At 35.2% G+C, this 27681-nt stretch overlaps 1 protein-coding gene across 1 annotated transcript; it reads right to left on the reverse strand.

Moving 5' to 3' along the window:
* Positions 1 to 914: 914 nt before the first annotated feature.
* LOC137920004 (bromodomain adjacent to zinc finger domain protein 1A-like) lies at positions 915 to 27667 on the reverse strand. The gene is made up of 25 exons (XM_068763239.1): positions 27344 to 27667; positions 26806 to 27135; positions 24730 to 24928; positions 23711 to 23945; positions 23135 to 23331; positions 21754 to 22039; positions 21341 to 21482; positions 20202 to 20371; positions 19234 to 19358; positions 18177 to 18411; positions 17521 to 17658; positions 16849 to 17048; positions 15883 to 16065; positions 14363 to 14533; positions 13626 to 13758; positions 12754 to 12957; positions 11876 to 12150; positions 10970 to 11082; positions 10087 to 10244; positions 7759 to 7845; positions 5467 to 5578; positions 4968 to 5032; positions 2856 to 2992; positions 2108 to 2271; positions 915 to 1387 (listed from the first exon to the last, which is right to left on the reverse strand). Exons 1-25 carry the CDS (start codon positions 27454 to 27456, stop codon positions 1222 to 1224), a joined length of 4338 nt encoding a protein of 1445 aa, XP_068619340.1. The 5' UTR covers positions 27457 to 27667; the 3' UTR covers positions 915 to 1221.
* Between the last annotated feature and the right edge of the window lie 14 nt (positions 27668 to 27681).

A 27681-nucleotide genomic window follows, 5' to 3' on the forward strand; every position in this document is an offset into this window, starting at 1 on the left:
GATTTATTAAAATACATAACTACAGCGAATTTGTTCTTCAAAAACAATTCTATTGAAGAAAAAGAAAGATCTGTTTTTATGTATGTTGCCTAAAGATGAAATTCTATATACATAAACGTTAATGAGAATAAATCTGGTACAAATATAGATTGATTCTCTATTGAAGCCAGCTTTTATTCGCTTAGCTAAGTAAATGTATCTCAAACAGTCGAACCGTAAGCCTATACTGTAAATTGACATCAGGTCGACCCAACAGGCACTTTGCAGATAACCAACACGAACACGGACCAATCATTCCCTACATTAAATTCTAACAATTAATATTTACACTTAAATTTAGTGGAATATTTAAGCTCCTACGAAACCTTTCAATGGTTGACTTTGGTTACAACACTTCACAAGATTGGCGGGTGAATACATTGTTCATTTATTTTCTAATGTATTTTAAAAATGCAGTAAATGCTATTATTATATATTAAACGTAGCAACAGATGATAAAAGGCAAAAGAAAATTAATTTTTGAAGGCTATATCAAGTATCTAACTAATCACAATTTATGGTATAAATATAATTCTTTAAATCATACACACTCATTATTCGGTGAATCAAAAATTAAAGTCATATAAATCTACGTGAGACAATTAACACAAAACGAAACCATGTTTGCATTTATATGTAGTTACTTTCATAATTTTACACTAAAACATCTAGATATACATGAAATCCAAGATATATATGTGACTTGACAAAAAACTATATGATTCAAAGCAAAATATCTAAAAACCCAAAGTTCACAGTCACACAGTTATATTAACAGATATATAAATCCTTGCGAATGTCCAGAATGTTTCAAACAAAAACACAACAAAAAATCACAGATTTTTAAAATAAAAAAAAAACTTATATTTGCCACACTCGTAATTAAATCATATGAAATTAAAAGTATAATTCTGGTGTAATATGAAACAGATGTTAAAGGGATTACTCGCTATAATATGTTACAAACAGTTTTGTTGAAGCATTATGATGTCGGAGCATAAATACAAATGCTTCGGTCATGTTTCAATTTATAATTAAAAAGGCTTTCTTAAACATACCCAAAGAGCTATCCTCTGGAACTGCTATATACTAAGTTGTAGGGAAATGTCCGTTATCAAACACTGCTTTGGTCTGTCTGTCTCAGTATAGGATGTAATCTGACAGATGTGACCATGATTTTTGTCACTTCAGCTTGGAGCGCTTGGCTTTGGGACCCTCGTCTCCATTTTCCATCTTCCGCTTGATGGGCAACTCATCATCAGCGTCTTCTAAGTTTGTTTGGGGAAGCGTCGGCAGGTCCAGCTCTGCGCAGCGCTTCGAGATATATTTCTCCAACCGGTAGCCGGCTCTGATAAGAATATCATTATGAGAAGAATGCGTGTGTACTTTGATACAAACTAGAATCAGATTTAGAATTAAACCCTTATTAGTGCCACCGATTTATAAACTGGATTTAAAATGGGCTGCCAATGCTGAATGAAGGTGCAACCACCTCTGATCATATTTTAGGTCTACACCTAACCTGGTTTTTACATTTAACATTTTCTTGTCGTGTTCTTGTTATTTGGTCAAAGATAATTAGAATTATAAATTAAAACCTTAACCATAAATTTATTACATAATTATGAACTTATGTTAGAGCAGCGATAGAGGACTATGGCTTGCGATCGCAGATCCCCTTTGGGGGAGACTTATGCCTTTTTGTTGAGTGATTTAACGGTGGTAGTTGTGTGATTCGCATTGTTTGCTGCATGCGCATTTATCAACGGACTGGCGGGCGGTGCACTTTATAACACGACTACTGCTGCATTGGCGGAAGTAGCTATATATTGGTCCTTACTTACTTAGTGTAGAAAAGGAGTTTCATATGTACCATTAAATGAATATAAAATTTTAAAACTAGACAAAGATACTAAATAATCAATATAAAGAACAAATACAATAGAAGATGGACAAAAAGGATGGCCTTCAAGAAATTTGGAAGTCTATAAAATGTTTATTGCATTTTACAGAGAGGTGGCGTTATCCCAGCTGTGGGAACATTAAAATACTAAAGCAAAATACTAACTTGGCAACTGGATGAGTATCCTTGTTGTAGGTGAAGCAGTTGTGGAACACCAGGGCAATGTCGGCCAGCATCTCCTCGTCCGTAGCGTACTGTCCCTCCGTCAGCTTGTCTCGCACTGTGCTCAGGTCCATGGGCTCGTCTATCACGTCTAGGTAATCTGGCACCTGGATACAAAAGGTTGATTCTATTTAAGCCAAACATTGTACAAACAAAATGTCAAAAGAAGACATTATTGATAAGAAATTGTTAACTGTCTGTAGTTAGTTTGCATCCTAATTGATACATATAAAACGTCTCGTCGTGTTAGTCTCGGTGTGGTGGTCATAATGTGATCGTTTCGGTGTGTTGGTCATATCATAGCCTCGGCGTGATGGTCATGATATGATCGTTTCAGTGTTGGTCATATGATAGTCTTCGTGGTGGTCAGGATGTGATCGTTTCGGTGTGTTGGTCATGTGATAGTTTAGGCGTGGTGGTCATAATGTGATCATTTCGGTATGTTGGTCATGTGATAGTCTAGGCGTGGTGGTCATGATGTGATCGTTTCGGTGTGTTCGTCACGTCGTGTTAGTGTTGGTGGGGCGGTCATGTGATCGTCACGGAGTGTTAGTCTAGGTGTGGTCGTCATGATGTGATCGTCTCGGTGTGTTGGTCTCCTTATAGTGCTCACATTATGGTCAAAGTGTGGTTATTATGTGATGGTAGTTGTTGCATGGTGGGGATGGTATGGTTTTAGTATGTAGCTGACCAGCTCAACGGAGACGGGGTCGATGAACGGCCAGGAGTCCTTGTGCTTGAGGATGTCTCGCAGCAACGTGTCCAGCGCTTCGCTGTGGAGGCTCACGTCGTGCCGGCTCGACCGCTTCCTGCCCACACTGCGTTCTTCTGCGAACCAAGGATACTTTATTGCATACAGGACTAAAAGACCAAGGGGAACCAACCGGCAGCACGCGAGCCACTTGCGGCTTTTTTTCTAATAGTTCCGTATGTAATGTAATTTTTTACAACATATAATTATTTATAATAATTACAATAAATATGTAAGAATAAATAGAACATTGGAGATTCAATACACACTTAGTTAAAATAATATATATTTTTGAAAATGTCTGGAACTTTCAAATAGCTTGGTTTTCTCTTAGGCTCATATTTTGTGAATATAATAGGTTGTCAAATATCTCCCTTCCGCCTTTTTGTCTTTTGAATTTCGCGGCTATGTACAAAGCGCTACAGAGCTCGTATCTGGCAATACTATACATAATTTGAAAGGTCTTGACATAACCTACAAAACGACGCTATGCATGATTAGTTTGGATATTGCGTTCAACAGTTATAGACGTGTAAACATGGAGTTCACTAACGCCGAAATTCGCGCTATTTTAAAGTTTTCCTTCGTTAAAGGCAAATCCGCTAGAGAAACGTTCCGTGAGATTAATGGTGTTTTGGGGGATGGTACTCTATCACTTCGAACGGCGGAGGAATGGTTTCGACGATTCAGAGCCGGCGAAAACGACACCATGGATAAGCCGGCCGGCGGAAGACCTTTGACGACAAATACCGATCAAATCATGGACTACATCGAGTTAGACCGGCATGTGGCATCTCGTGACATCGCCCAGGAGATGGGAGTTAGTCACCAAACCACTTTAAACCATCTGCAGAAGGCTGGATACAAAAAAAGCTTGATGTTTGGGTGCCGCATGATTTGACGCAAAAAAACCTTCTGGACCGAATCAACGCCTGCGATATGCTGCTGAAACGGAACGAACTCGACCCATTCTTGAAGCGGATGGTGACTGGCGACGAAAAATGGATCACATACGACAATATCAAGCGAAAACGGTCGTGGTCGAAGGCCGGTGAATCGTCCCAAACAGTGGCCAAGCCGGGATTAACGGCCAGGAAGGTTTTGCTGTGTGTTTGGTGGGATTGGAAGGGAATCATCCACTATGAGCTGCTCCCATATGGCCAGACGCTTAATTCTACCCTCTACTGCGAACAACTGGACCGCTTGAAGCAGGCGATCGACCAGAAGCGTCCAGAATTGGCCAACAGGAAGGGTGTAGTGTTCCACCAGGACAACGCCAGACCACACACTTCGTTGATGACTCGTCAGAAGCTGCGGGAGCTCGGATGGGAGGTTTTATCACATCCACCATATAGCCCGGACATAGCGCCAAGTGATTACCACCTGTTCCTGTCCATGGCGAACGCCCTTGGTGGTGTAAAGTTGAACTCAAAAGAGGTTTGTGAAAAGTGGCTGTCCGAGTTCTTCGCAAATAAAGAGGGGGGCTTCTACGAGGGAGGTATTATGAAGTTGCCGTCTAGATGGAAACAGATTATCGAACAAAACGGCGCATATTTGAACTAAATCCGATCACTGTAACACTTTTTATAAAGCATTGAATAAAGAGCAAAAAAGCGGAAGGGAGATATTTGACAACCTATTATGTCACCGTAGTTCTCTCGGTGTGGTGTCCGGGCCCAAATTGAAGAAGCGTCATTCCCACTTTTCCTGCGATGACGTAATGACCACTAATGGAACAATATTTTCCACTGTGCCCGTCCCACGTCCCACGTCCGGATGCGAAAGGGTGATGGGTGGTGATGGAGATTAAATCAACGAAAACTTTCTCGCTATTTAAAACACGAAGCAAACCAAAAACAGTTAAATGGTCTTAAATATCTACAATTACTACCATATTTTTCCTAAGAAAAGTTTCTTCATGGGAGCATCCATAGTGGGGATCCCAACCTTCAGCAATGAGGATTATTCAGGAGGCATCGCTCACAAATAGAATGTACTCTTTTGTGTTGCCTTAATAAATGTTATTACAAACAAATTAAATACATTACTTACCATGTACACCATTTGTTAGTGATTTGGACTTCCTTCCAGATGTTCCGTTCATTTCAATTTTTTGCCTGAATTAAAAAAGAAACATGGAAACATTTAATTACATAATATAATTAAAAGTATTTAAAATGTCAATTATATTTTGTTTATTTATACTTTATTACATACTAGTGTAGGGTGTATATACATACAAATACATACATTACTATACACACACATATATAAATATATATATATGAATAATATTAGAAATAAAAATTAAAATAAAAGTTATAAACTAGTCAAATAAAATGTGATAGTGTAATAATCTGTGATCAAGGAATGACAACGAAGGAGAGTGATGTGTGGAAGAAGATAGAAGGAGAATTGTATGAGAAATTTAAAAGGATTAATAAAATGAAAATAACGAAAGAAAAAATACTTTCTCGATAATGTAAAGTGTTTAACATAAACACGGTATAGGGAACACTTATAAAAAAAAAACTAAGTCCAACAAACTCACTTGCGCCCCCTCCTGGTGGTACCGTTCTGTGGTGGGGAGTGGTCATTGCTGCTTCTAGACTTGCGCTTCTTCAGTTTCACCAAAGCTGTGTTGTACTCGCTGTCATCTGAATCTGTTATAAAACATATATTAAGTGTTACAATATATATAAATAAAATATTTAATGTATCTATTGTTAGTATATGTGATTTAAATAATTAAAGCGATTTTTGTTACATGTACCATGAAATTATAATATTTTTATGCCAAAATGCCTTAAACCATGGATGCACAGAGCGCGCATGCGGCCCGCCGGTCGAATACTGATGACCCGCCGACAGCAAAAATAATACTCTCGTACATTCGAAAAATATTGAATTCTATTCCAGAATAAAACCACAAAAATTTAATTACCTATACTTCTGGCGGCCGGCCCGCCATCAGTTCATGATTTGCCCGAGTGGCCCCTAGTCTTAATAAGTCTGTGCAACCATGCCTTAAACCAAAGGCAAGAATTGTAATGACTAAAAAGAAAAATAAAAATATTTTTAAAATCTTTTTTCCAGGAGGAAGAAAATAAATAAAATTAGATTGTTTGTACATATACATTACATATACCAAAATAACATTTTCAATTTTTTTTTGTCTGTCTTTTTGTTCCAGGTGATCTCTTAAATATCTAGACATATTTTGACAGGACTTATACTGGCAGATAGCTGAAGTAATAAGGAGTAACTTAGACTACTGTGATTTTTAAAAAATTCTTAAACCAAAATAAACCTAAACAAACTTTATATATTTTTGTCAAATTCCAGGCGGTTGAAATTGCCCAGCTAGTATATAATATACCATAAGCAAAAACAAAATTTTGTGCATCCAAGACTTCGAGTTAAAAAATCTTTCTATAGACAATTTATTCATTTTTAAAATAGTATCTCTGATAATGTTTATAAATCTATTGCTAGATTTATAAAAGGAACCACACCTTTATGTTTTTGCCTGTTTTCCAGTGTTTTTTAAGGTTTTTTTGTATCATACGCCCTCCTATATAACACAAATAAGTTTGATATCAAAGCAAAAGGGTTAAACTCGTATTGGCTCAATTTATAATTGCCCCCATTACATCCAAATCATCCCCTAGTGGGGCGTGGGTGCATCGTTGGGAAATACTGCTATGGGCTATTTCTGTATTTATTTATTATTTACATTAATATTATTAAAATAAATGTACATATGCCTTTCTGTATTTATTTATTATTTAGATTTACATTATTAAAATATATGTACATAGTCTAGCCAAGTATCTTTCCTCTAGTCTTATGACAGAAATTTATTATCCTAACATGTGGTTGACTCGATTTGAAGTCAACAAGTAGTTATTAATTTTATTTACATTTTTTTCTACACCATAGACAACAAATAAAGATACAAAAAGAAAAAAAAATACAACAATTCATGTGGTACAAGAGGCGGTCTTATCGTTCGAGGCCATCTCTACCAGACTACCTTCGGATGGAGATAAGGAATAAAATTTTATAATTAAATTATATATTTGCATAAATCGATATCTATATGTGGGGTTTAAAATTTTAAAAAACCATAAATAGTTGAATTCATGTATGTACATACATAATATTTACTGAACAGTAACAAAAATAAACATCAAATAATTCTTTTAATATGTTTTCTATAAGGTACTCTAATAGGAACAAATGACTTTACAAACAGACACAACCGAATTTGAAAATTTGGAATCAGTGTATTCTTCCTTCAAACAACCTTTTCTTTAAACTGTCACTCCAACTCCACCATATCATATAAATAGGGATAGAATAAGAGAAATATATAGAAGAATATATTATAATAAGAATAATATAAGAGATTAACCAAACTGAAGACATTAAAATTTGGAATATACACATCTTTATTTATTATCTACATCTACTGTCAAACTCAACAAAATATTAAAGAAATAGGTTTTAAATAAAACCTTTGTGCAAACAAAATTGTCGCATAAAGAATAACCACTCTAATTTTTATGAAAACTTATAATTTAACATAAAACTAATGATCGATATATGGAAAAATGAGACAGCCATAACCAAAGATAATGGATACGAAAAAAAAAAAGGTTTAGAACCAAGGAGATGAAACCAAAAAAAAAGAAAAAAAAAAGGTGATATGCAGCAAGCATAGTGTATATGGAGCTAATTGTAATCACAGACAAGGTGAGTGAGCGGGAAGCGATGGCGTTGTTAGTGAGCCATAGAGGGCTTGAGGGTGGGCAACTATGGCCAGCGGTGGGACACAAACCCGAGGAGTTCCGCCGCGAGTCGAGCGCCCGTGCGTATTCGTGGATGTTGTTGATTGCCGTCGCAGCGCACCGGCGTACAGTGTGCTCTTTGGATGCATATAATCGTCACATTAATACAACGTATTCACTTGCATTGCATTCTTATTAAAACTATTAAACAATTCTTTTAGAATATATAATGAATAAATAACTAATTAATATTAAATTAAAGAATAATAATTACCCCCTATCTTTTTAACTTACTCTATGGTATTTATATACATGTTTATTTATAAAAATTTTATTTTTAAAAATTCTTTCAACGCATGCAATTGTTACCTGAATTTTGTATAATTTCTTTGTATTTGTATATATAACATAAATACAAATACATCCTCCAAACCTACACTTAACATTAAAACTGAAATGATTTATATTGATCTTCATAAATATATACTGAACTGTATTATGTTCTAGAACATATTTAACTTTAAACTTTCTAGATTTAATTTCATTTTAATTTCATTGATGTCTGGTGTGATTGAGAGAGACAAATAATACTGACTTAATTCGGTTAGTTTCGAAATACATCCTCGAAAAACATTGTTGTTTCATATGAATAAAGAATTTTAAAGTTTTACAATCTATTTTCAAATATAACTGTATGAAACACCAGATATCTTGTTAGTTGTTTGTTCCCAGTGGGTGGTTAAATTAACCTGATATAAGTAATTGTAATAATCTCATATAAAAAAAGCGATAAAAAAGCGATTTTGATTTTTGCTTTGAATAGAGTAGGTTATTACTTTCAATTTTATCACAGCTTCATCAATATTTAATGTCAGGTGGCAACAAAAAAAAGATGTAGCATGTGGGTATCTTTTTTCTAGAATCTATGTTCCACAGACATAAGCGTCTGTGTCTTTGTTTTTACAATAACTTTTGTCCCAGAAAAAAAATATTTTTGCTTATGTTTTTGCATGTTACAGTGTTTACTGTCTCTTAAACTGTTTGTCAACCTAAATCTTAAACTATTTAAAAGTTAGCTTAAATCAAATAAATTTATAAATCATTAGTATATTGTCCCTAATAATATCCAGTTTTTAACATTATAGTTCATGTGACCACTTCCTTGTCCCTACTCTATATTGCCATCCTCAGGCTGTACAGTATACGTGCGGAGGTTGTATCAGATGGTCTTATAAAATTAATTTTTAATATTTCAAGGGCTCATAGCCGCACGTTGAATAATGAATTTGATAAATTAATAATGGGTGAACAGAAAGATAAACTTCTTGGGATATTTATATATCTACTATATCATCTCTTGGTGGTCCGCCCAGCGGTAGGTGATGAGACTTACGACCGTATTATATATTAGGAATACAGGTAATTTTTTATCCTAGGTTGGTAGGACTGTCTATAACATTTGCCAAGCGTGTTTGTCAAAAGTTGGAATATTATTTGACTGAGTCTAATCCATTTTGAAGGATATTTTGTCTCAATTGGTAGATGTCACATTGCATTGGTTCTTCGCAATTTTTTTTTGTGAAAAACTGGACTCATTTCGTTCCGCAAGCACCATATTCCTTGGCTCCAAGCAACTTTAGGCTATAACCAAAAGGCTAATTCGGGGAGAACGTGTTGACACGATTGAGGATATAAAAACTGAATCGAGGGTCTTGAAGGCTATACCGAAAAAAAAAAAAACTATTCAGAATGATGCGAGGACAGGTAGCATTGTCAAAATTGGGTTTTATCAAACAGTGATTAAATTGATTTGGAAGAATAAATAAATAATTTAATATTTTATTAACAAAATCACCTTACTTTTTGATCTATATATATTACATGGAGCTTAAAAAAATAGTTCTTTGTAATATATATCTTTAAGATATCGCTGTGACTGAAGTTAGCAACAAAACATCTATAAGTGATTCAAAATCATCATAAACCACACGACGTCAACTGCTGGACACATACCTTCTCCGTAAATTTCCTGTAGGAGCCGTTGGAAGCAGCCTTCATCTGTGGTCTTCCGATAATCTTTACAAGATAGTTCACCGTTTAGGTGGATTTCTTATGCTTATTGTAACAGAAGTCATCTATCTCTCTGTCAGACATTTTCCCTTGAGTAAGTATGAGAATGCAACGCTTGGAGCATACATATGTTAATTATACTCGGCTGGTAGGGTAAGTATTATGTTAGACTTATTCCTACTATCCTACTCCCGCTGTACATGGATACACAGCTGAGTCATCTTCAAAATATTCAATAATGTAATGTTTAAATATGTTAGTAATTTTTAAGTTTGATCTTATTTGAAGATATAACCAGTAGCTCTTACCTCTGCGCGACCCGTTAGAGGTGCACTTGGTGCATAGAGCGCGACGTGGTGCCACACACTCCGCGTGGCAGCTCGCACCGCAGCCCCGGCACTCCGCCCCCAATCGGCCTCCGCTGCCGCAAGCACCGCACACACCACCCCACTCCGACGCACCAATACTGTGATCAAAAATACCTAATGCATTATTTAAGAATGTGAGTGACAAGACATTCCAATACCGCTGGTTGATAAATGTCAATCCGTCTGTTCTTGAATATCTCATATGAATCTGTATTCAATGTAATTAGCTATGGTGTCCAGTCAGTGGCGTACCTAGAACTTTTTCCGCCCGGGGCGATCTCCAGTTTGTCGCCCTTTCTATTATATGTCAATCAAATAGTGGTTTTTGATTTAAAAATTATTGATATATCACTTCAAAGTAATCATATAAACTTTTCAAAAGAAATGACATTTATAAACTGACATCAAAAAAATTTAGGAAAAATTGCCGAACAAAGTCGTAAAGATCCTTTTACGAATTCAACGAATTTTAATGAATACAATAAAATAAAATTATTATCTTGTTCTTGAATTAGAATCCAAAATTTACACTAAAATGCATTTATATACACCCATGAATAATATTCGAAATCATAAAGTTAATCATAATTTATATAAATCAAATATTAAACTTATAATAATCATTTATTATTCAAAAAAGAAAATAAATTTGAAATGAAAAAGTTGCTTTTTACAACTATAAGTAAATATAAAAAATGCCGTCCCAAGGTAAGTGCTGCCCAGTGCGGACCGCAATATAACATAGAAAATTTAAAGTAGATGTATAGTAATATAAGCACTATTGCTTCCATTTGACTACTTTGGAATTATTATACAAATATACCTAGAGTCAAGGTCCTCTTCAATGTCGTCATCGGAGAACAGTTTTCTTCTCTTTCTTGGAGTCTTCTCTACCGGCTTGCACTGATTGCAGAACCAGTCGCCGTCAGGCACTTTCTGTTCAAAAAAATTTTTTTTTTCAATATTTTCAGGACTAACAATTAATCAAGTTCACTTTATTATAAATGATATTTTATATTCCACATGGCATACCATATCAAAATCAAACTAATCATTTAAAAAATAAATTTTTAATGTAGCTATAATATGATTTAAATCTATCATAACTTACCCTTGCCATAATAGACTGGACGCATGAAAAAAATTATGATGATGAAAATATGCAAATTTTAACATTCATTGGTTTATAATAAACCTAAATACAACAAAGTTAGCCTAAAAAAATGTTTTTCTATCCTACGACTCGCTCCTAGACAGTGAGAAAGAGAGAGAGAGAGAGATATGGTCGACTCTCTTTTAGAGAGAAAGAGTGAAAATCCTAACATAATTTTTTGCCTCTTAGATATAAGATAGCTGTAATCAACATCTTGTAGACAGAGGGAGAGAGAAAGGTATGATCGAAACCCTTCTAGAGAGAGAAAGAGTGATAATCCTAACATAATTTTTGGTTTCTAGATATAAGATAGCTACAATCAACATCTTGTGGATAGAGAGACAGAGAAAGAGGGAGAAAGAGAAAGAAAGACTCTTCCTCATTCCCCGGGAGGATGTTTGAAGATTACAATCATATAAAATAATTATATAGTATGATTACAATTCTGAAAAAGTGTGTAAAGACACAATGTTTCTTATGCACTGTCCAGCACTATATTACAACCATACTTCATGGGTTATTTACTATAATATAAATTAATTAAATAAAATTGTTAAAATGCCATATAATATTTACCGCTAGTTTGGGTTTGAGGCAGTACAAGTGGTGTCCCTTATTGCATCCGTCACATAACAGCATATTGTCAGGATCCGTCTTCCTTCTGCAAATTCTGCAGCTGGCGTTCAGGATACTAACTGACCATGTAATGCTGGAGTCCAATGTTAGTAAATGAAGCACTATCTGTGAGAAGCTCCGACACTCCATGAGTGAAACCTCCCACCGTTCAAGTGCCTCGAGATCTAGTGGTTTGTTTTTAGCTTCACGGTCCTTTCTTTCTTTCTTGTCTAAGCCTGGAAATTAGTTTATTATTTTAATGTTGATCTTCCTTTTCCCCCCATTTTGCACTATTAACCATATTGCCGAGGGTCATGATACACTCGATGGTGACCTTCATAGTGCTGAAATACTTCCGATATAGCAGCATAGCATAAAGTTTGATGTCAAGTGGATAGCATATATTTCTCTAATAAATGGAGTAACTAAAAGGGTTTACTTTCACTCCATGTGGTGGTGGACATATCTTATAATTCACTTAGGATACATGTCTCGACTCGCAAGGTACCTCTGGTCTGGTAGGGTATATATATAATTAGACATCAAGTAAACTGCCACATTACACCACTGACATTCCAGTTCATTACGACCCATATATTATCATTTGAAGACGACATATTCAGATGGTGGAGGTTTAAAGCTGTTTATTTTATAGTATTGGCCTCCATCCCACTGACATTCCACATGAGTATCTATGTTGTTAAAGTTGTCCGAAGACATTGGTTACAGACCATTTTCCAACCAGTCCCATTAGAAATCTAAGGTGAAAGCATCCAGCATCGGATGTCCTTTGGCTGAAATGATGATGATGATCACAGAGATGATAACAGTTTACTTACCCAAAGGCCTTTTAAGGTACTTATGATGTATAGCTTGTGAAACTTGTAACAGTGCACATGCTAGTCCTCGGATCACCTCAGGATTCGTTCCCACTAACTCTGAGGGCTCGGCTTTGATGCCATTCATCTTCGGTGCATCCAAATAATGTCCGGGGTCCCGATATTTATTTTCTGGTATCATCTTAATGTCTTCTTTGTCTACATCTATAAAAATGAATAAACATATATATTTTTCATTTTGATACAGCAATATCCTAATTTCTTGGAATAAGAGTTCCGGGAGATCTACAGGGTGATTTATTATAGTTGTAAAAGCTGTTAAGGGGTGAATGTATAACTTACTTGCTGTCAACTAATGGTATACATTGAAATAGGCTATTAAAAAATTTACGATATTACAGATAATAATGTAATGATTATATAGTCAAAAAAAAGTGTTTTCAAATTTCGGATTACTGCATATTAAAGTCAATTATTTGCTACTTTAGATATTAATTTATGTATAACAAAAAAATGGATATAATATGTAAACTTAAACTTGCGATTGTTGGTTGCAGATTAGTTTCCAAGGATAGTCTTATATAATCGCTAGCACTGCTCACAAAGAAGAACCACTCTCTATGTACTATATATACAATACCACACTGCGATTGACAACCCGCCTGCTTGGCGTGGCGACTATAAAATATCCCCCCTGGTGTATCTACGAGATCGCCGACGAAATCAGGGATCTGCTGGGATTTCTCAAGGGTTGGCTTGAGTGAGGGAAATCTCGACGCAAAATGAGCGCAAAAACAAGAAGACAAAATAAGTATATCTCCCTAAATATCTTTGGTAGAGGCAGTCTATGAGTTAAAATGAAGAATATATACCTTGTGGTAATTTGAGAACACCATTGGGTAGATGGTAGTCATCTCGGTATTGCTGACCGGGTCCCCAGCTCAGGTAATCAGCCTGTTTGTCGTAACCCTTCAGCATTATCGTGCCCCTCCATGCCTCGCGGTCCTAGAAAGTAAAATTACTTGTAGTTACAACAACTAACTATACATAAAACTAAAATCTACATACAAAATGTATAATTGAATGTTTGCAAGTAGCTTAGATGATGGTCACTCAATGGAATGATTGTGAGCAAGGTCTTTTCAGAGGGAAACTTGACTGTGGCTGTCACTTGATATCAGTTAAGAGTAATGGGTAACAGTTGAAGTTGAGTTCTGGTCAGAGTCATTCGAGGGTTGGGCAACTTTGAGGGCTTTTTGTGGGTTTATTTGTTATTATTGTATTATAATAAATCTTTCAACAAGATTTTTTGAAAATGGACGTGGTTTAATATAGCAATCATATAAATAAATATATATTGAGGAATATTACTTTAATTTCTAGACATTTCTTTTATTAAAAACAACCATTAACAATAGTTTGTGTATGAGTTACCTAATTTCTCGTCTAAAAAGTTGTCTTACGAATTGTACCATACAATTCGTAATTGTACCATAAATTGTAGACTACATCAATTTATATCAGATGTGTTAATATAACACAGTAACAACATAAAAGTTATATTAAAAATATTTTAAATTAAATTTAAAATATTAAAAAAAATACTTGCCTTGACTTTGAGTGCTCCAAGGCAACCATGGAAAATTTTCTCTTCAAGTTCAAGAATATGGTCCCGCAAGGATAACTCTAAAGCATCAGCCACCGAGGCGTCCGGAGGCACGTTGAGTGAGGGCTGGAACCTTCGCTGTCGTGTCATGTGGTGGGAGGGTGCTGGTGGAGCCTTAAAACAATACAATATGTCTTATTTCTAATGCTTATCCGCATTCAACATGGTGATTGATTATTTACGGATGGTTTGTGTGTAATTTGTCAGAGAGGTGGCTGTCAACAAAGCCACTTCCTTCTCAAAATAGAGTTACATCCGTTCATCAGGCTTCAGGATGTCATACCTTTTCAGTTTTTTGGCATAATTTGCCAATAATTTGGGCAGCTAACAATTCAATGAGTTGAACAAATCAATTGTTAGTAATTGCTCAAAGTATATAACCACTTCCTAGCGTGAAAATTATTAGACAGTCTCTGCTTTACGATTGTAGGGGATATTGAAGGGTCCCCAAAAAGGTGACCATAAAAACATTTCCTAGGTCATTGTATTTATGTTGTCTATAAATGTTAAGTATAGATCATAATAAGCCCTGGTAGCCCAGTTGGAGGTTCAATGAGATACAATTTTATATAACTCACACTGTGCATTTATTATAAAGGATTGCCACCACTCAAAAACAACTTTCAAGAGGATGGGCAGCAGTATCCCCTGCGTACTATACTGTGACACTGTGATCGCAAAACAACCTGCAAAGCGTGGCGATTATGGTATATCCTATCATATCTTTAGGCCTTTGCCATGAAATGCGCATATATGGGCTGTAAGGAAGATAGTTTAAAAGGACAAATTGCTTCATCATGTGAGCCTTCAGGAGCAACCAGTTTATAAATAGTAAATTTTTTCACGGGTGTTAGCAACAAGAAACAATAAAATTATTTCAAACAAACTTTTGAATTATTAACTTAGAAAGGAACTAACATCTAGCTACTTCCGCTAAGCAGCAGTAGTAGTGTAATGAAGCGCACCGCCCGCCAGCCCGCTGATAAATGCGCGTGCGGTAAACAATGCGAAACACAACTACCGCCGTTAATCTACTCTACATGTGTTTCACCCCTTCATGGGGCGTCCTCGGGAGTTGTTAGACCGACCAGTGTCAAACACTGAGTTCTATTTACTAAACAACATATCAATTTATAATAACCAAATTTCATTTTATATTTTTTATAATATTCTATGTACTTCTACACTAGTTATATCTTTAGGAGTCTTGACTTATTTTCAGAAATTATATACAATTATATTTTACCATATAAGGAAAGTGGAGTTGCTTTAAAGTAAGTTGAAAGTTTCAAGATACAGTTATTCCAATGCCGCTTATTTATACTTAAGATGGTCTTTAACATTTGACCAATAAAGATATTATTCATTGGATTTATTTGTCTTTTATATTTTGTGACATATTTTTATTGTTCATGTTAATTTCGAGTGACTAGATGTGTACAATTAAAATAAACATTACTTACCGGTGCCATAGATGGATTGAGCAGATGTAACGGACACTTTTTGACATGATTGATCAAGTTAGTGCCGTCCTGTTCTATAGAATGCCGAAGTTCATTCTCACGCAGGCCGCGTTTGTTCAGCGACTGAATGAGAGCTTCAATCTGTTCCTCTGTATGATACACTGACCAGTGTGGCCGGTCCACCTGGAAAAGAAGCAAGTGTTGCGTCCTTTATTGCGTCTGGTTATATTTTTGGTACCTCCCCGACATCGCTGCTGACATCAAGGGTCTGCTGGAATTTATCAAGTATAACCTCGAGCTAAAATGAGTGCAGTCTCCTTAGTTTCGGAAACCAATCCGCACAGACAAGATAAGACTGAGTCCTATTTGGTGATAGTCTTTTTAACAAAAAAATCAACTGTTTATTTTAGGTGTTATGATGTGTTATGGATGTTATGGATCAAGGATGCCCTTCACAAATGACTGATCTGTGAAGGGCATCCTTGAATAAGGAAACTGCTGGACACATTCTACTCCAGTGTGGAGAGACACGTACTGGTTCACCAGGGTGCGGACATCAAGGATCTGCTGGGTTCGAAGAGTTGGGCTGGCTTGATTAAAGCCAACTCCAAACACAAAATCATTTAGTTTGTTTTTTGGTCAAATCACCATAATTGGGAAGGCTTTGGGAAACATGTAGACTTCAGAGTATGTTAAAAATTACAGGTTATAACACCAGATCTGTTTACAATAAAGGGTATCCACTGGAGCCTTGCCTTGCCTATTACGTTCATTATAATCATCAACATCATTTCAGATATAAGAAGCTTTCTGCTAGACATACATAGCAGAAAGCTTTTGTAGTGTCTAGGTAGTATCACCTGACTACCGTCAACGCTCGCTTGTTTTCTTAGCCATGCTTTTCTTTTAAGCGATGCAATGATTTGACTACTACCATAATTCTGTTACTATAAAAGTTCTATGCACCTTCCCATGCACGGAGCACGTGTTGATGTCTGCTGTACACAGCATGAGTTCCCTTGCCCGTTGCAGCATCAGAGGACTGGTAGGCGAGGCCGGTTCAGTGCCGTTCATCCGGTGGGAGATGCCATTGATATGAATCAGCGGTTTCTTGGGCGAACCGTTGCGGGAGTTAGCTGCGGATTCATTCTCCTTGTCACTTCCAGCTGTGAAAAGTAAAAATGTAATTTTAAAAAGGAAAAAAGAATGTAATAAACAATATATATTTTTATATCTTGCTTTTACAAAGACCTATATATTATTACATACATATTACGTGTAATCAGGAGATAACATTGGGTTGGCTATGAAGATAAATATGATGTAAATATTTTTAAGGTTTAGGTTGAAGCGACAGATAGCGAAGACTTGGGCTTCTGGGCAGCTACATAATATTGTCACTGGATTGATGTTTATCTTCTTTGTCCACTGTCGCTGAATTCTACTGGATCTTTGACTTTTCATCAGCTGTCAGTGAAATGATTCCATTTTCCTTCACACAATCATTCCTAGTTTTTTAACCGCCATTTCAAATAATATCTTTAAGGTCAATAAAAGTTTCCAAAAGATTATGTTTTTTTTTCATACTATCAAAGTATTTAACTTTTAATTAAAGTTACAGAAAGAAGGCTAACGAACCTCGTTCTTCTCGAAGCAAATGAGCGTTGTTCATTTTCTGCCGGCACACACCCCGTTCGTCACCATCACCGCCAGCCTCCACAAACAGTCCACCGACCCGCTTCATCACCCAGTAGCGACGGAACGCCCGATCCATACCTAGAAATAAAAATTAATAACTATATCAAAATCATATTCTTAGTCTGTTATACAAAGAATGAACGATTTGTAAAAATACTTGTTATTTATCTAATAGTCGGACTTTATTAGGGACAATAATCAAACCTCTTACTCATTCATAGAACATTCAGTGTTTTAAAGAGGAAGTGATTTCAAAAAAACTACACTTAAAATGAAAACTTGCAACAATGATTGATTAAGACCACTGAAAGTATACAGGGAGATTCATAACTAATTTGTTAGCAAATAAGCTTTAAACCTTTCACATCTATTTCCAATCACCATGTATAAAGGGACCACTCTGAAAATCCAGTGGAAACATTTTTACATTAAAAGTTCCTTTTATGTCTATGTTAATAATCATTCTTAACAATTGGTTTATCAATTCTCACTCGTGTATAATTGTGTGAAAATACAGAGTTAAATCTTCTTCATTTTTTTCACGATCATACATATGTAAAAGTTCTTTAAAATGGAAGAACTATGATGAATCTCACCAACATATGTAGTGAAGTTAAACATAGAGAGCTGTAATTCCTTGAGTTTCTTCTCATATTCATGCTTTTTCGTTTCACTTTCCGCATTCAGTTTCTTGATGGACTCCTTCAACTGCTCATCCATTGCCCTGGCCTGTTCTCCTGTCAGTTTCTGCTCCTCTTTCTTTGCGAATGCTTCCTTCTTCAACTCTTGACGTGTGGCTACTAATTGAACTTCTCGTTTGCGTTCATTAATCTGAAATATGTTACATCAGCTATGAGGATCTGTCCAGTTACTCACAATGATGATGACATAATACAGGATGATAAAAGATACAGCAGAAAAGAGAAAGAGACTTTTACCTATATTTAACCTCGCCTATTACTCTACATAGTAAATGGTAACAGAATCTAGGTCGTAAATACTACTACAATATACTCCTAATATACAACCATAATAACACTGCACCTGCATTAATTTGGTTCCCCTCTTTGAGAGGCTGTGATTTCACCACAACTAGATTAATAGAAATTTTTAATGTAATATAAATTTCTTCTCTTCATCAGCTACTGTATTGTGCAACTAATTGAAAATAGTGCTGATCGGAGAATCAAAATTATTTTATTTCTTTTGGGGGAAATTCTATCTCGCCTACGTAATTATATGCACACGGAATATCTGGTGTATGTCCCGGGCTACTTTTGCAACATTCATTTTCAATCCATCACGACTGACTGTTGGCCACCTGTTCATATACTGTTGTATCAAGTAAAGTGCCAATCACATCAGACCATTCTGCTAGACTATTTCCACACTGCCTTCTACTTTGCTGTCTTTGGTTTCTCTATGTTGTTGATTATTCTCCTGGCAACATGTCCAAAATACTAAAGCACCAGTTTCAGGCTTATGGCTGTGAGCACGGTGACTTTAAATTGATTGAGTATAGAGGCATCAGTTCATAGCAGCAACTAGCTAATATAGAGTATCTTCGCTGGCAACATGAGATCATTCCTTACTGAACGCACTGAACTTTCGCCAGCATTTCCGGTTGGACTTATAATAAAGTAACAATCTCACCTGCAGCATGCGTAGAGATTGCTTCACCAACTTGTATTCCTCAAGTCGTTCTTCGGTCATGTCACGAACACTTGCGTAACTCAGCACTTGATTCATGAGACATTGAAGAATTAGGAGTTTCTCATCTGTGAAAGAAGAAATTCATAATTTAAAGTAGAATATTAATGTTACCTAAAATTTTTTTGGTAATACTTTAATAACAATTGAGGGTTTCGGTAATATTTTGGTAAGAATAGAAATTTTTGGTAATATTTTAGTTACAATTGGGATTTTTGTAATAATTTTGTAGTCATATTTGTCACTTAATCCAAATATAGTTCTTCTTCTCTGCAGAGTGGTTTCCGTGGCCAACTGGCTCTGCGCTCATTTTGCATCAGCGATGTATATATGCAGAAGCATAGTATTTTTGGATGTAATAAAAGCCAAAAATTATTTGATAGAAACTAGAATCAAATTGAGCTCCCTAATAATGACTTCCTTTAACTTTGAAAACATGACTATACCCAGTAATTAGAATAATTATTTCAAAGCTTTATTATCATTTAAGTTACATGCTTTATATAGAATTTTGATATTACATTTTAAATAACACTGTGCAATATATGTAACTATTATTAACAATTCGCATATGAGGTCATATTCTATAACTTCTGACAAACCTGTTGTTAATCCACTGGCATCAACATACCATGCATGCATTATGAGTAAACAATTTTTTTATCTATCTTTCGGTTGTAGCGATTGTAATTATCCACAAAATGGTGAAAAATATATACAATAACATATATATATATAGTATTATTTTTGGAGGTTTCTGAAATGATGTGCCAACAGAACACTGAATATCTAGTACTGTTTCTTGATTATCCTATGTATTTTCTGTCATTTATTAAAAAATATTTTTGGCAAGTCACCACTGCTGCCAAGTTTGCTTTATGTATAAGTTTTAAATAAAAATAAGTATTTACCAAGCGGTAGATCTGCAACGTGAACTGAGGCCAGGCGCCGTAATGCAGATGGTTTGGTTAGTCGCAAATGCAAGGCTGCATCGTCAGCTCCCGTGTACCCTCCACGCTGCACGGACCGCAGTGCCGCCCCGCGGTGACCTCCCACACCACCCGACGATAGCATATGCAACCTACAATTGATTATATTATATTTAAGTTTATGTACAATAACCACGTCGAGTAAAGAAATTCTCGGGCATGTTTGAGTCAGAATGCAAAAAGTCAACGATACTTTCGAGTGACAGCCCTAGTAAGGTATCCTCATGAGGGCCCTTGGGCCTAGTCACTCCATGAAGCGCTCAACTTAGAGCTCTCCCAATGAAGACATTTTAGTATATAGCCGCTCAAGCCAAAGTTCCTCAGGGAACCCTTAAACTTTACTGCCTTAAAATGAGGTTTTAGACTAATCACCCTCAGCGCCTCACCCCCCTTACACCTGCGAAATTTGCTAATGCTACTTAAGCTGCAGTGCAAGTAAAAAAAGTACATTATGATTAGCAGTCTGTGGTGTTTGTGCTTCAACATAAATTTTAGGTACATAGCCCATCTATTTTAAGTGATCACTTATTCATATGTCACATGTGGCAGATAGTGGAATGCTTAACAAGAGGCTAAAACATCTTGGAGGGTAGAGAGAAAATGTAAGTGCTTGACATTCCATTAGGAAATTTCATTGGTAGACCTTTCTGACACATTGCAAGTATGGTAGATATTTCTAGAGAGATTTATAAATTAAGGATATATAAGAACTTTGGTACCTATGGTTGTCTTCACCCCCTCCAATATTTTACATCTGAGTGCGAATTGAAGAAAAAGCTAATCATTATCTTGCTAAAAAGCAATAACTTTTACGCAGGACAATAGTTCTAGTTTACAGACCCTTCTGCTCCATGAACTCAGTACAATTGAAGCTGTAAAAGCCTTAGGGCTAACAGCATTAACATCAACAAGGAAATAGCAAAAAAAGCAAAAGACAATAGTAAATTAAATTTAGAAAGGTGATCAAGTTTATTAAAGTCAAAAATATTCAAGGCCTTGTGTCATGTTTTACATACTTTTTTTATTTCAATTGAAATTTTAGAAACCACAAACTTTATTACCTTAAAACTTCACTGACTGTTGTCGGATCAAGAGGCAGTTTACTGAGTGGAGTCCCAAGGTAGGTCTGTGACCATTTGCTGGCCTTTGTCGCAAGCTCTATCGCCTTTGATACACCAATATCTGTCTCTAGTTCTGTGTCTTCTGTAATTACAATTAAAAATTGATGAACATATTAATTGATAGCAGGGAAAAGATGAGCCTTATATCATACACAATAGATAGCCACTTCTAGGTTTAAATTCTGCATGGACAGCACAGGGCAATCAGCGACAAACTTCTAACGGTTGTAGGAAGACTTCAAATGCATGATGCTTCCGACTGGTCTTATTAGAAATTTTGGAGAGGCGTATGCCCAGAAGAGGATGTTTTAGGGCTAGAATATATATGATGAAAAATAAAAAAAAATTCTTACCTGTGGACTCTTGCATACCGCCTCCCTCATTATATTCTTCCGCCTCATCCTCTTGAAGAGTGAAGATTGTTGTGAGAAACATTTGAATGAGGTCACTGAACATGCCAGCATGTTCCTTAGATGTCAAAGACTTTCGAAACAGCTCCAGATCAAAGTCATTGTGGAACACGTCTTTCAGTTTCAGTATGTCACTATACATGTGTACAAACTCAAGGACTGAGAGGAAGTCCCCAAAATGCTTATGGGGTATACCTTCCACTTCTACAGGTGTTCCTTTTGGAATTACCTATTAAATAAAAGTTTATTATAAAAATATAACAGGTTTTAAGATCAGATTGTGAATATGATAACACTACCTTATCAAATTCCTAAATTCTATAGATACCAGAAATGCAAATGCAATCTATTAAAAGAAAAATAATGGATATTTTTTATAGAAATTATAATAACTATTACAATAACTTTAGTAATATGATATATTAACTAAAGGATCTATTATTTGTCTAATACGCCCATTGGAATAAAAGGTTTTTTATACATAAAAAAGTGTTCAATAATAAGTCAATATGTCAAATTCAGTTAAATTTTGATCTAAATATCCAACTCCTGGTGATTACAGATTTATCTCTTTTAAGGACCTACCCTACTACTAAGGGGGTCCCTTTCCAAAATAAAAACTTCTTATACCCCCCCCCCCCCTTTATGAATATCTATTTAAATTTTATAAAATAGTTAACATTTTATACAGAAAATTCTTATAGCTTTTGATCACTACCATCACTTTGAAAAATTCCTGGAACCCAATATATGACCTTTAGGTACAAACATTATACATGGTAATTCTTCTACTTTCAAAGTCATCATAGCAATCTTTGGGCAAAGGCTGTCCCATATAATTGCCACGATGACCGGACCTGCGGTGCTGCAGTGCTTGCATTGACCAACTTCTCACAAACTTTATTATGACGTTGGTCCACCTAATGAGCGGTCTACCCACGCCGCGCTAACCGGCTGCTCGTGGTTGCCACTTGAGAACCTTTTGGCCCCAATAGCCATCAGTTGTACGAGCAATCAGTCCAGTTTGCTGCCATTTCGGACGAACAATTCTTGATACGTCAGCGATTTTGGTTCTCCTGCGGATCTCATTTCTGATTCGATCTCGCAACGAAACTCCGAGTAATAGCCCTCACTATCGACCTCGGATGACCTTGAGCCTTGTCTAAGTGACCACTTCTCAGATAGTAATTCTAATCTCCTATACTTTGATAATTGTATGCAATCATGTCTTTTGACTTCCTTATATATAAATATTGGCTGTAAAATGCTACCGACCTGAGATTAGATATAAAAGATAAGCAAACGATATAATAATTAAAAATACCTTATGATCTTCTAACTCCTGGTCATCTTTAATCTTTTGCCACTCCTTAAGGTGTGCTTGTAAACGCGCATTCTTCTCCTTCTTTTTTGCTTTCTCCTCTTCCCTACGCTGTCTTAATTGGTCTTCTGCACGTCTCATCTTCTCTGCTAAGTCTTGGGCATTCTTTTTGGCTTCAGGGTTAAATTGTTTGGATTTAGCTGGTTCATAAATAATAATAATTTATTAAGATAAGAATTTTGTATTACTGGCATACTGCAACCGCTATACTGCGCTTTAAGAAAATACAGAGAGGTTGGGGCAGTGGAAGAAAGAGCATGAGCATCGCCGCCACAAACACAAGCAACGAACTGACGGAACTGAGTGGCTGTCACTCCCCCCGTACCGTCGCGCGTAAATCTAAGACGCGGTATAGCGGTATCGGTATCACAAAGGCAAAAATTTTTTACATTAATCGGATTTTTAAATTTATAATTAATGGAAAAAATATATATATTTAATAAGGAAAGTGCATAAGGCACTCGATGGTTTTTAAATCATATAACAGATGTTACCAGTATCAAAAAATTGATTTGTTACCTTCAGATTTGTCTGTTTTTTTGATAAATTTATTCATAGTCTCCTGCCGGCTTTTTTTATCTGGACTACTTTTTAAAGATTTAAGTTTGGTTGCAGATCCTGGCTTAGTTTTTGACATTGATGGTGATAAACTGGTCTTCAAAAGCTTCTTGGAGGATGCAAACTCTGGTGGGTTGCCAGTGAATATTTGGTCAAAGTTTACCTTACTTATATTGTACTTGTCTATTGCAGATTTCTGTAAAATAATAATTTCCTAGTTATATATTGATTTATAGCCAGCTTTGTCAATCAAACAGGTAAAGTAGAAGGAAGAAAGTGGAGGTAACACATGAGACTAAGAAGTACAGAGCACCCTCTTCCAGACTAACAATGTGGTTATTCTTTCTTTCTCTGTATCTTTATTCTTTCTGAGGCAAGTGTGATCCAAGTCAGTTTGATGTTTTTATTTATTATTGTATTTATAAAATATATTATACCATAATATGTATTATACCATATTTATTATAAGTATATATGCTATATACATATATATATAATATGGATGTCTGGTTGAAAATGCCTTGTGTGATAAGATAACCCATTGTACTTTTTCTTTACTATTATTGAACTATGTATATAATTTCTAGTGTGTACAATAAAGATACAGTATTAAATTAAAAATGTTTGGGGATGACTGTCTTAAGAATGCAGAGAATATCATGATGAAAAGTTCAGGAAAGGTGTGTCCTATGTTCAGCAGTAGAATGATTGGAGACAATAATAATCTTCGCTAAATAGTTTAAACTATTTTATTCATACATAGAAGGAATTGATAAGAATATAGGTTATTTAAAACCATTTATGAAAAATTAATCATGTTCAATGAATCATTGTTTATAAAAATTTAAATGTTGTTAACATTTAATTTAAGGATAATTTTATTACATTTTCACAAACTGTTCAACCATAAGGACTGTTTTATGATTTATAAATTAGATAGGGGCTAAGTGAACAATAATCAAAAAGTAGTAAGGTATCACCTTGATGGAGATAACACCGCCAGGTCCTTGTTCAACAAATTGCTTGAGGAACAGGCGATTTTTGTCGCGAGAGTAGATGCCTTTACGCCTGCGCACACGATCATGTGGAGCTGTTCCAATCTGACCAGCAGATGTCTGCTCCGAATCAAGAAATTGTTCAACCTCATAGCAGTATGCCGATGCGGGGAGAGTTGAAGTGCTGCAAATATAAAAGTCTCAAATATATCTTTTCAAATCTTAGATAAATGTAAAAAAATTTATCAAAGAAACTATGGCGATAGCTTCGTCATTTCAGTATATAGAAGCCTACATCCAGGCATAGGCTTGACCCAAAAATATCTATGGGAGGATATATCATAATTGCAATGATTGGCAGACAAGTTACCAATTGCAGTGTAGCATTGTGATATACAATGAATTCTGTTGCACATCCTCTTGTTAGTGAGCAGTGGAAATCCTACATAATTAATGTACAAAGTGTGAATAAGATTGTATCCTGGGTATCAAACTCAGTTGGGAGTAATTGCACATCCCAGTCTTTTACCACTTGGCTACCACTGCTCGGAGATAGCTTCTATGATTTACTAATAAGTTAACAAAAATAACTCTTATTCAAGATTTTTTTAATACAGAGTCCTTTTCATATAAGCCAACACATCAATTTACACGGGGTGATTGGGAATAGGTGTAAAAGCATTTAAAGGCGTCAATATATAGCTCATTTGCTATTAATTAAACTATGGCTTAATGTATTACAATTCAATAAATAATATATTGATAAAATACTAAATAAATGCACATTCAAAATATTATCTGTCACTGCAGATGGTGAACGGCCAAAATTAATTGAACTGGTACATTGGAGTGATCACTTTGATTGGAACTGCTTTAAAGCAATTTGCTTATAAATGAGCTATACATACATTCCTTTAAAGCCTATTCCAATTCATACTTATTTCCAATCACCCAGTAAAATAAAAATGACCGTGCCAAAATAAATATATGTAAAAAATAAAACCAATCAATTGTCTACAATCATTGAAACTGTTTGCTTAGATATCAATAGATGCATCTTATGTTTAAATGTTTCCCTTAACAACTATATAACTGTTTGAAATATGTACTACAGTAGGTACTTGTTCAAGTAAGCATCTTGTATGGGGCTTATATGTTTTATTAACCATATATGTTGAGTAGTATTTATTACATATGAAATATTCAGTCATTGGATATGTTAGCCAATATACTCAGATTTAATAATCATTTCAACCCTTAGATGTCCACTGCAAGGCATAGGTCTCTAACAAAGATATCTATAGAAGGATATATATTAATTGCCATCATTGGTTATCATAGGGTAGTATTATGGTATAAAGAAGATGCTGCTGCCAATCTTCTAAAAATTTGTTTGTGAATAGGTTTAATAATCTGATTCTATTGATTGAATTGTTTGCTGTTATGCATTATAGTTAACTCAAAGCATAAATAGACGTAATATCTTTAATGCACATATCTGTATACACACACACACATATATATATATATATATATATATAGATATGTGTATATATATATATATATATATATATATATATATATATATATATATATATATAACATCGGCTACGATTATGTTGCACAACTTTAAACTCAACACCACAATTATATTTACTTGTATAGATATGAAATTGATTAGTTGTCATAAAAGTAATATTTGTCATTATATGTGAATTCAATAAATGCTCAGGAATTTGATAAAAACTGAAATTATATTATATAATTTAAAGTAAGTATGCTATTTGAAAAAATCTTATTATAATATATGTTTTAATTTCAATATAAATAAATTAGTTAACAATTCATGTATAAACTATCTTACTGATTGTTTTCTAACATCATGTAATATATGTGGCAATAAGAATTATTTAACTTATCTAACATGAGTCATCATTAGACAACAATACATAGGAAAATTTATTCAGTTTTTATTGTGTTAAAGTTAAAATGATAGTAAGATTCTCAAAGGTATATGTATCATCTATAAATAAATATTACGTTATTTTATTAGATACCAACCTTTCTGGGTGTTGCTTCTGAGCAGTCACCGTAAGTATATGAGCCTCTTTCCACATATCACCTTCAAGGCATGCTTCAACAGATTCCCCAACAAAGAATCTTTCTCTTACAAAATTAAAAACGTCCTCCGACATTTCTGCAAAAGAACACCTCTTGGTTTTGGTTGCCAGGAACAGAATTGGTATACGGAGCTCCATTGGAAAATCTTTCAATGACTTCCTGGCAGACTTCTCACTTTCTAAAGCCTCAGCGTAAGTCAAATTGTTCTTCCCAGTCATTTCACATGTCCACACCATGGAATTAACCAGGATAATCCTCTCGCAGTATTCCCTTGAAATTGAATAATAAATAATACGTTAATAAACATTGTAAAATTGAGAATAATTAAAGCGGTGCTGTGACACATTATGTCACGCGTGCGTTTATACGGGAGCAACGGTGCGGAAGCAATGTCAACGGTCTAGTCCGACTGATATTCGCACTTTTATTCACGAAAACACGAGAAATGCGCGAAAATATTACATGAGTTTTAACTCACTCATAGTCTTTAAATATCTCGTCGGTGATCTCGCAATGAAAGACTTCATCGTCGTCGCGAAGGTACTCTGACGCCGTCGATTTCTCAAATGCTTTTCTTTTCAATAGAGGCATGTTAAGAGTTCGCGGGTCACTACGGTGGGAAAACGAATCTCAATATGTTTTAATGCAGCACTTCTGTCGTTTTACACTACACTTTGTGCGGCACATTTATAATTGTAATCTTTAGAGTAGCACATTAGAAATTAGTAACATTTATCAAGATTACTATGCTGAAATTGTTGCGTGGTTTCGGTTGACAAGCCAAAAAACGGCGCGCTGGGCGCTACTTTTTACGCC

This window comes from Battus philenor, unplaced genomic scaffold (genome assembly GCF_028537555.1).
Source record: "Battus philenor isolate CCGP_79_NKW_IND1 unplaced genomic scaffold, ilBatPhil1.0.hap1 SCAF_17, whole genome shotgun sequence".
Taxonomy (NCBI): Eukaryota; Metazoa; Arthropoda; class Insecta; order Lepidoptera; family Papilionidae; genus Battus; species Battus philenor.

Coding starts and splice junctions, on each gene's coding strand:
- LOC137920004 (XM_068763239.1), bottom strand. CDS start 27,456: ATGCCTCTATTGAAAAGAAAAGCATTTGAGAAATCGACGGCGTCAGAG. Junction 21,483..21,753: donor CGGTATGCAAGAGTCCACAG/GTAAGAATTTTT, acceptor TTGTAATTACAG/AAGACACAGAACTAGAGACA. Junction 16,066..16,848: donor CGTGCTCCGTGCATGGGAAG/GTGCATAGAACT, acceptor CTTCTTTTCCAG/GTGGACCGGCCACACTGGTC.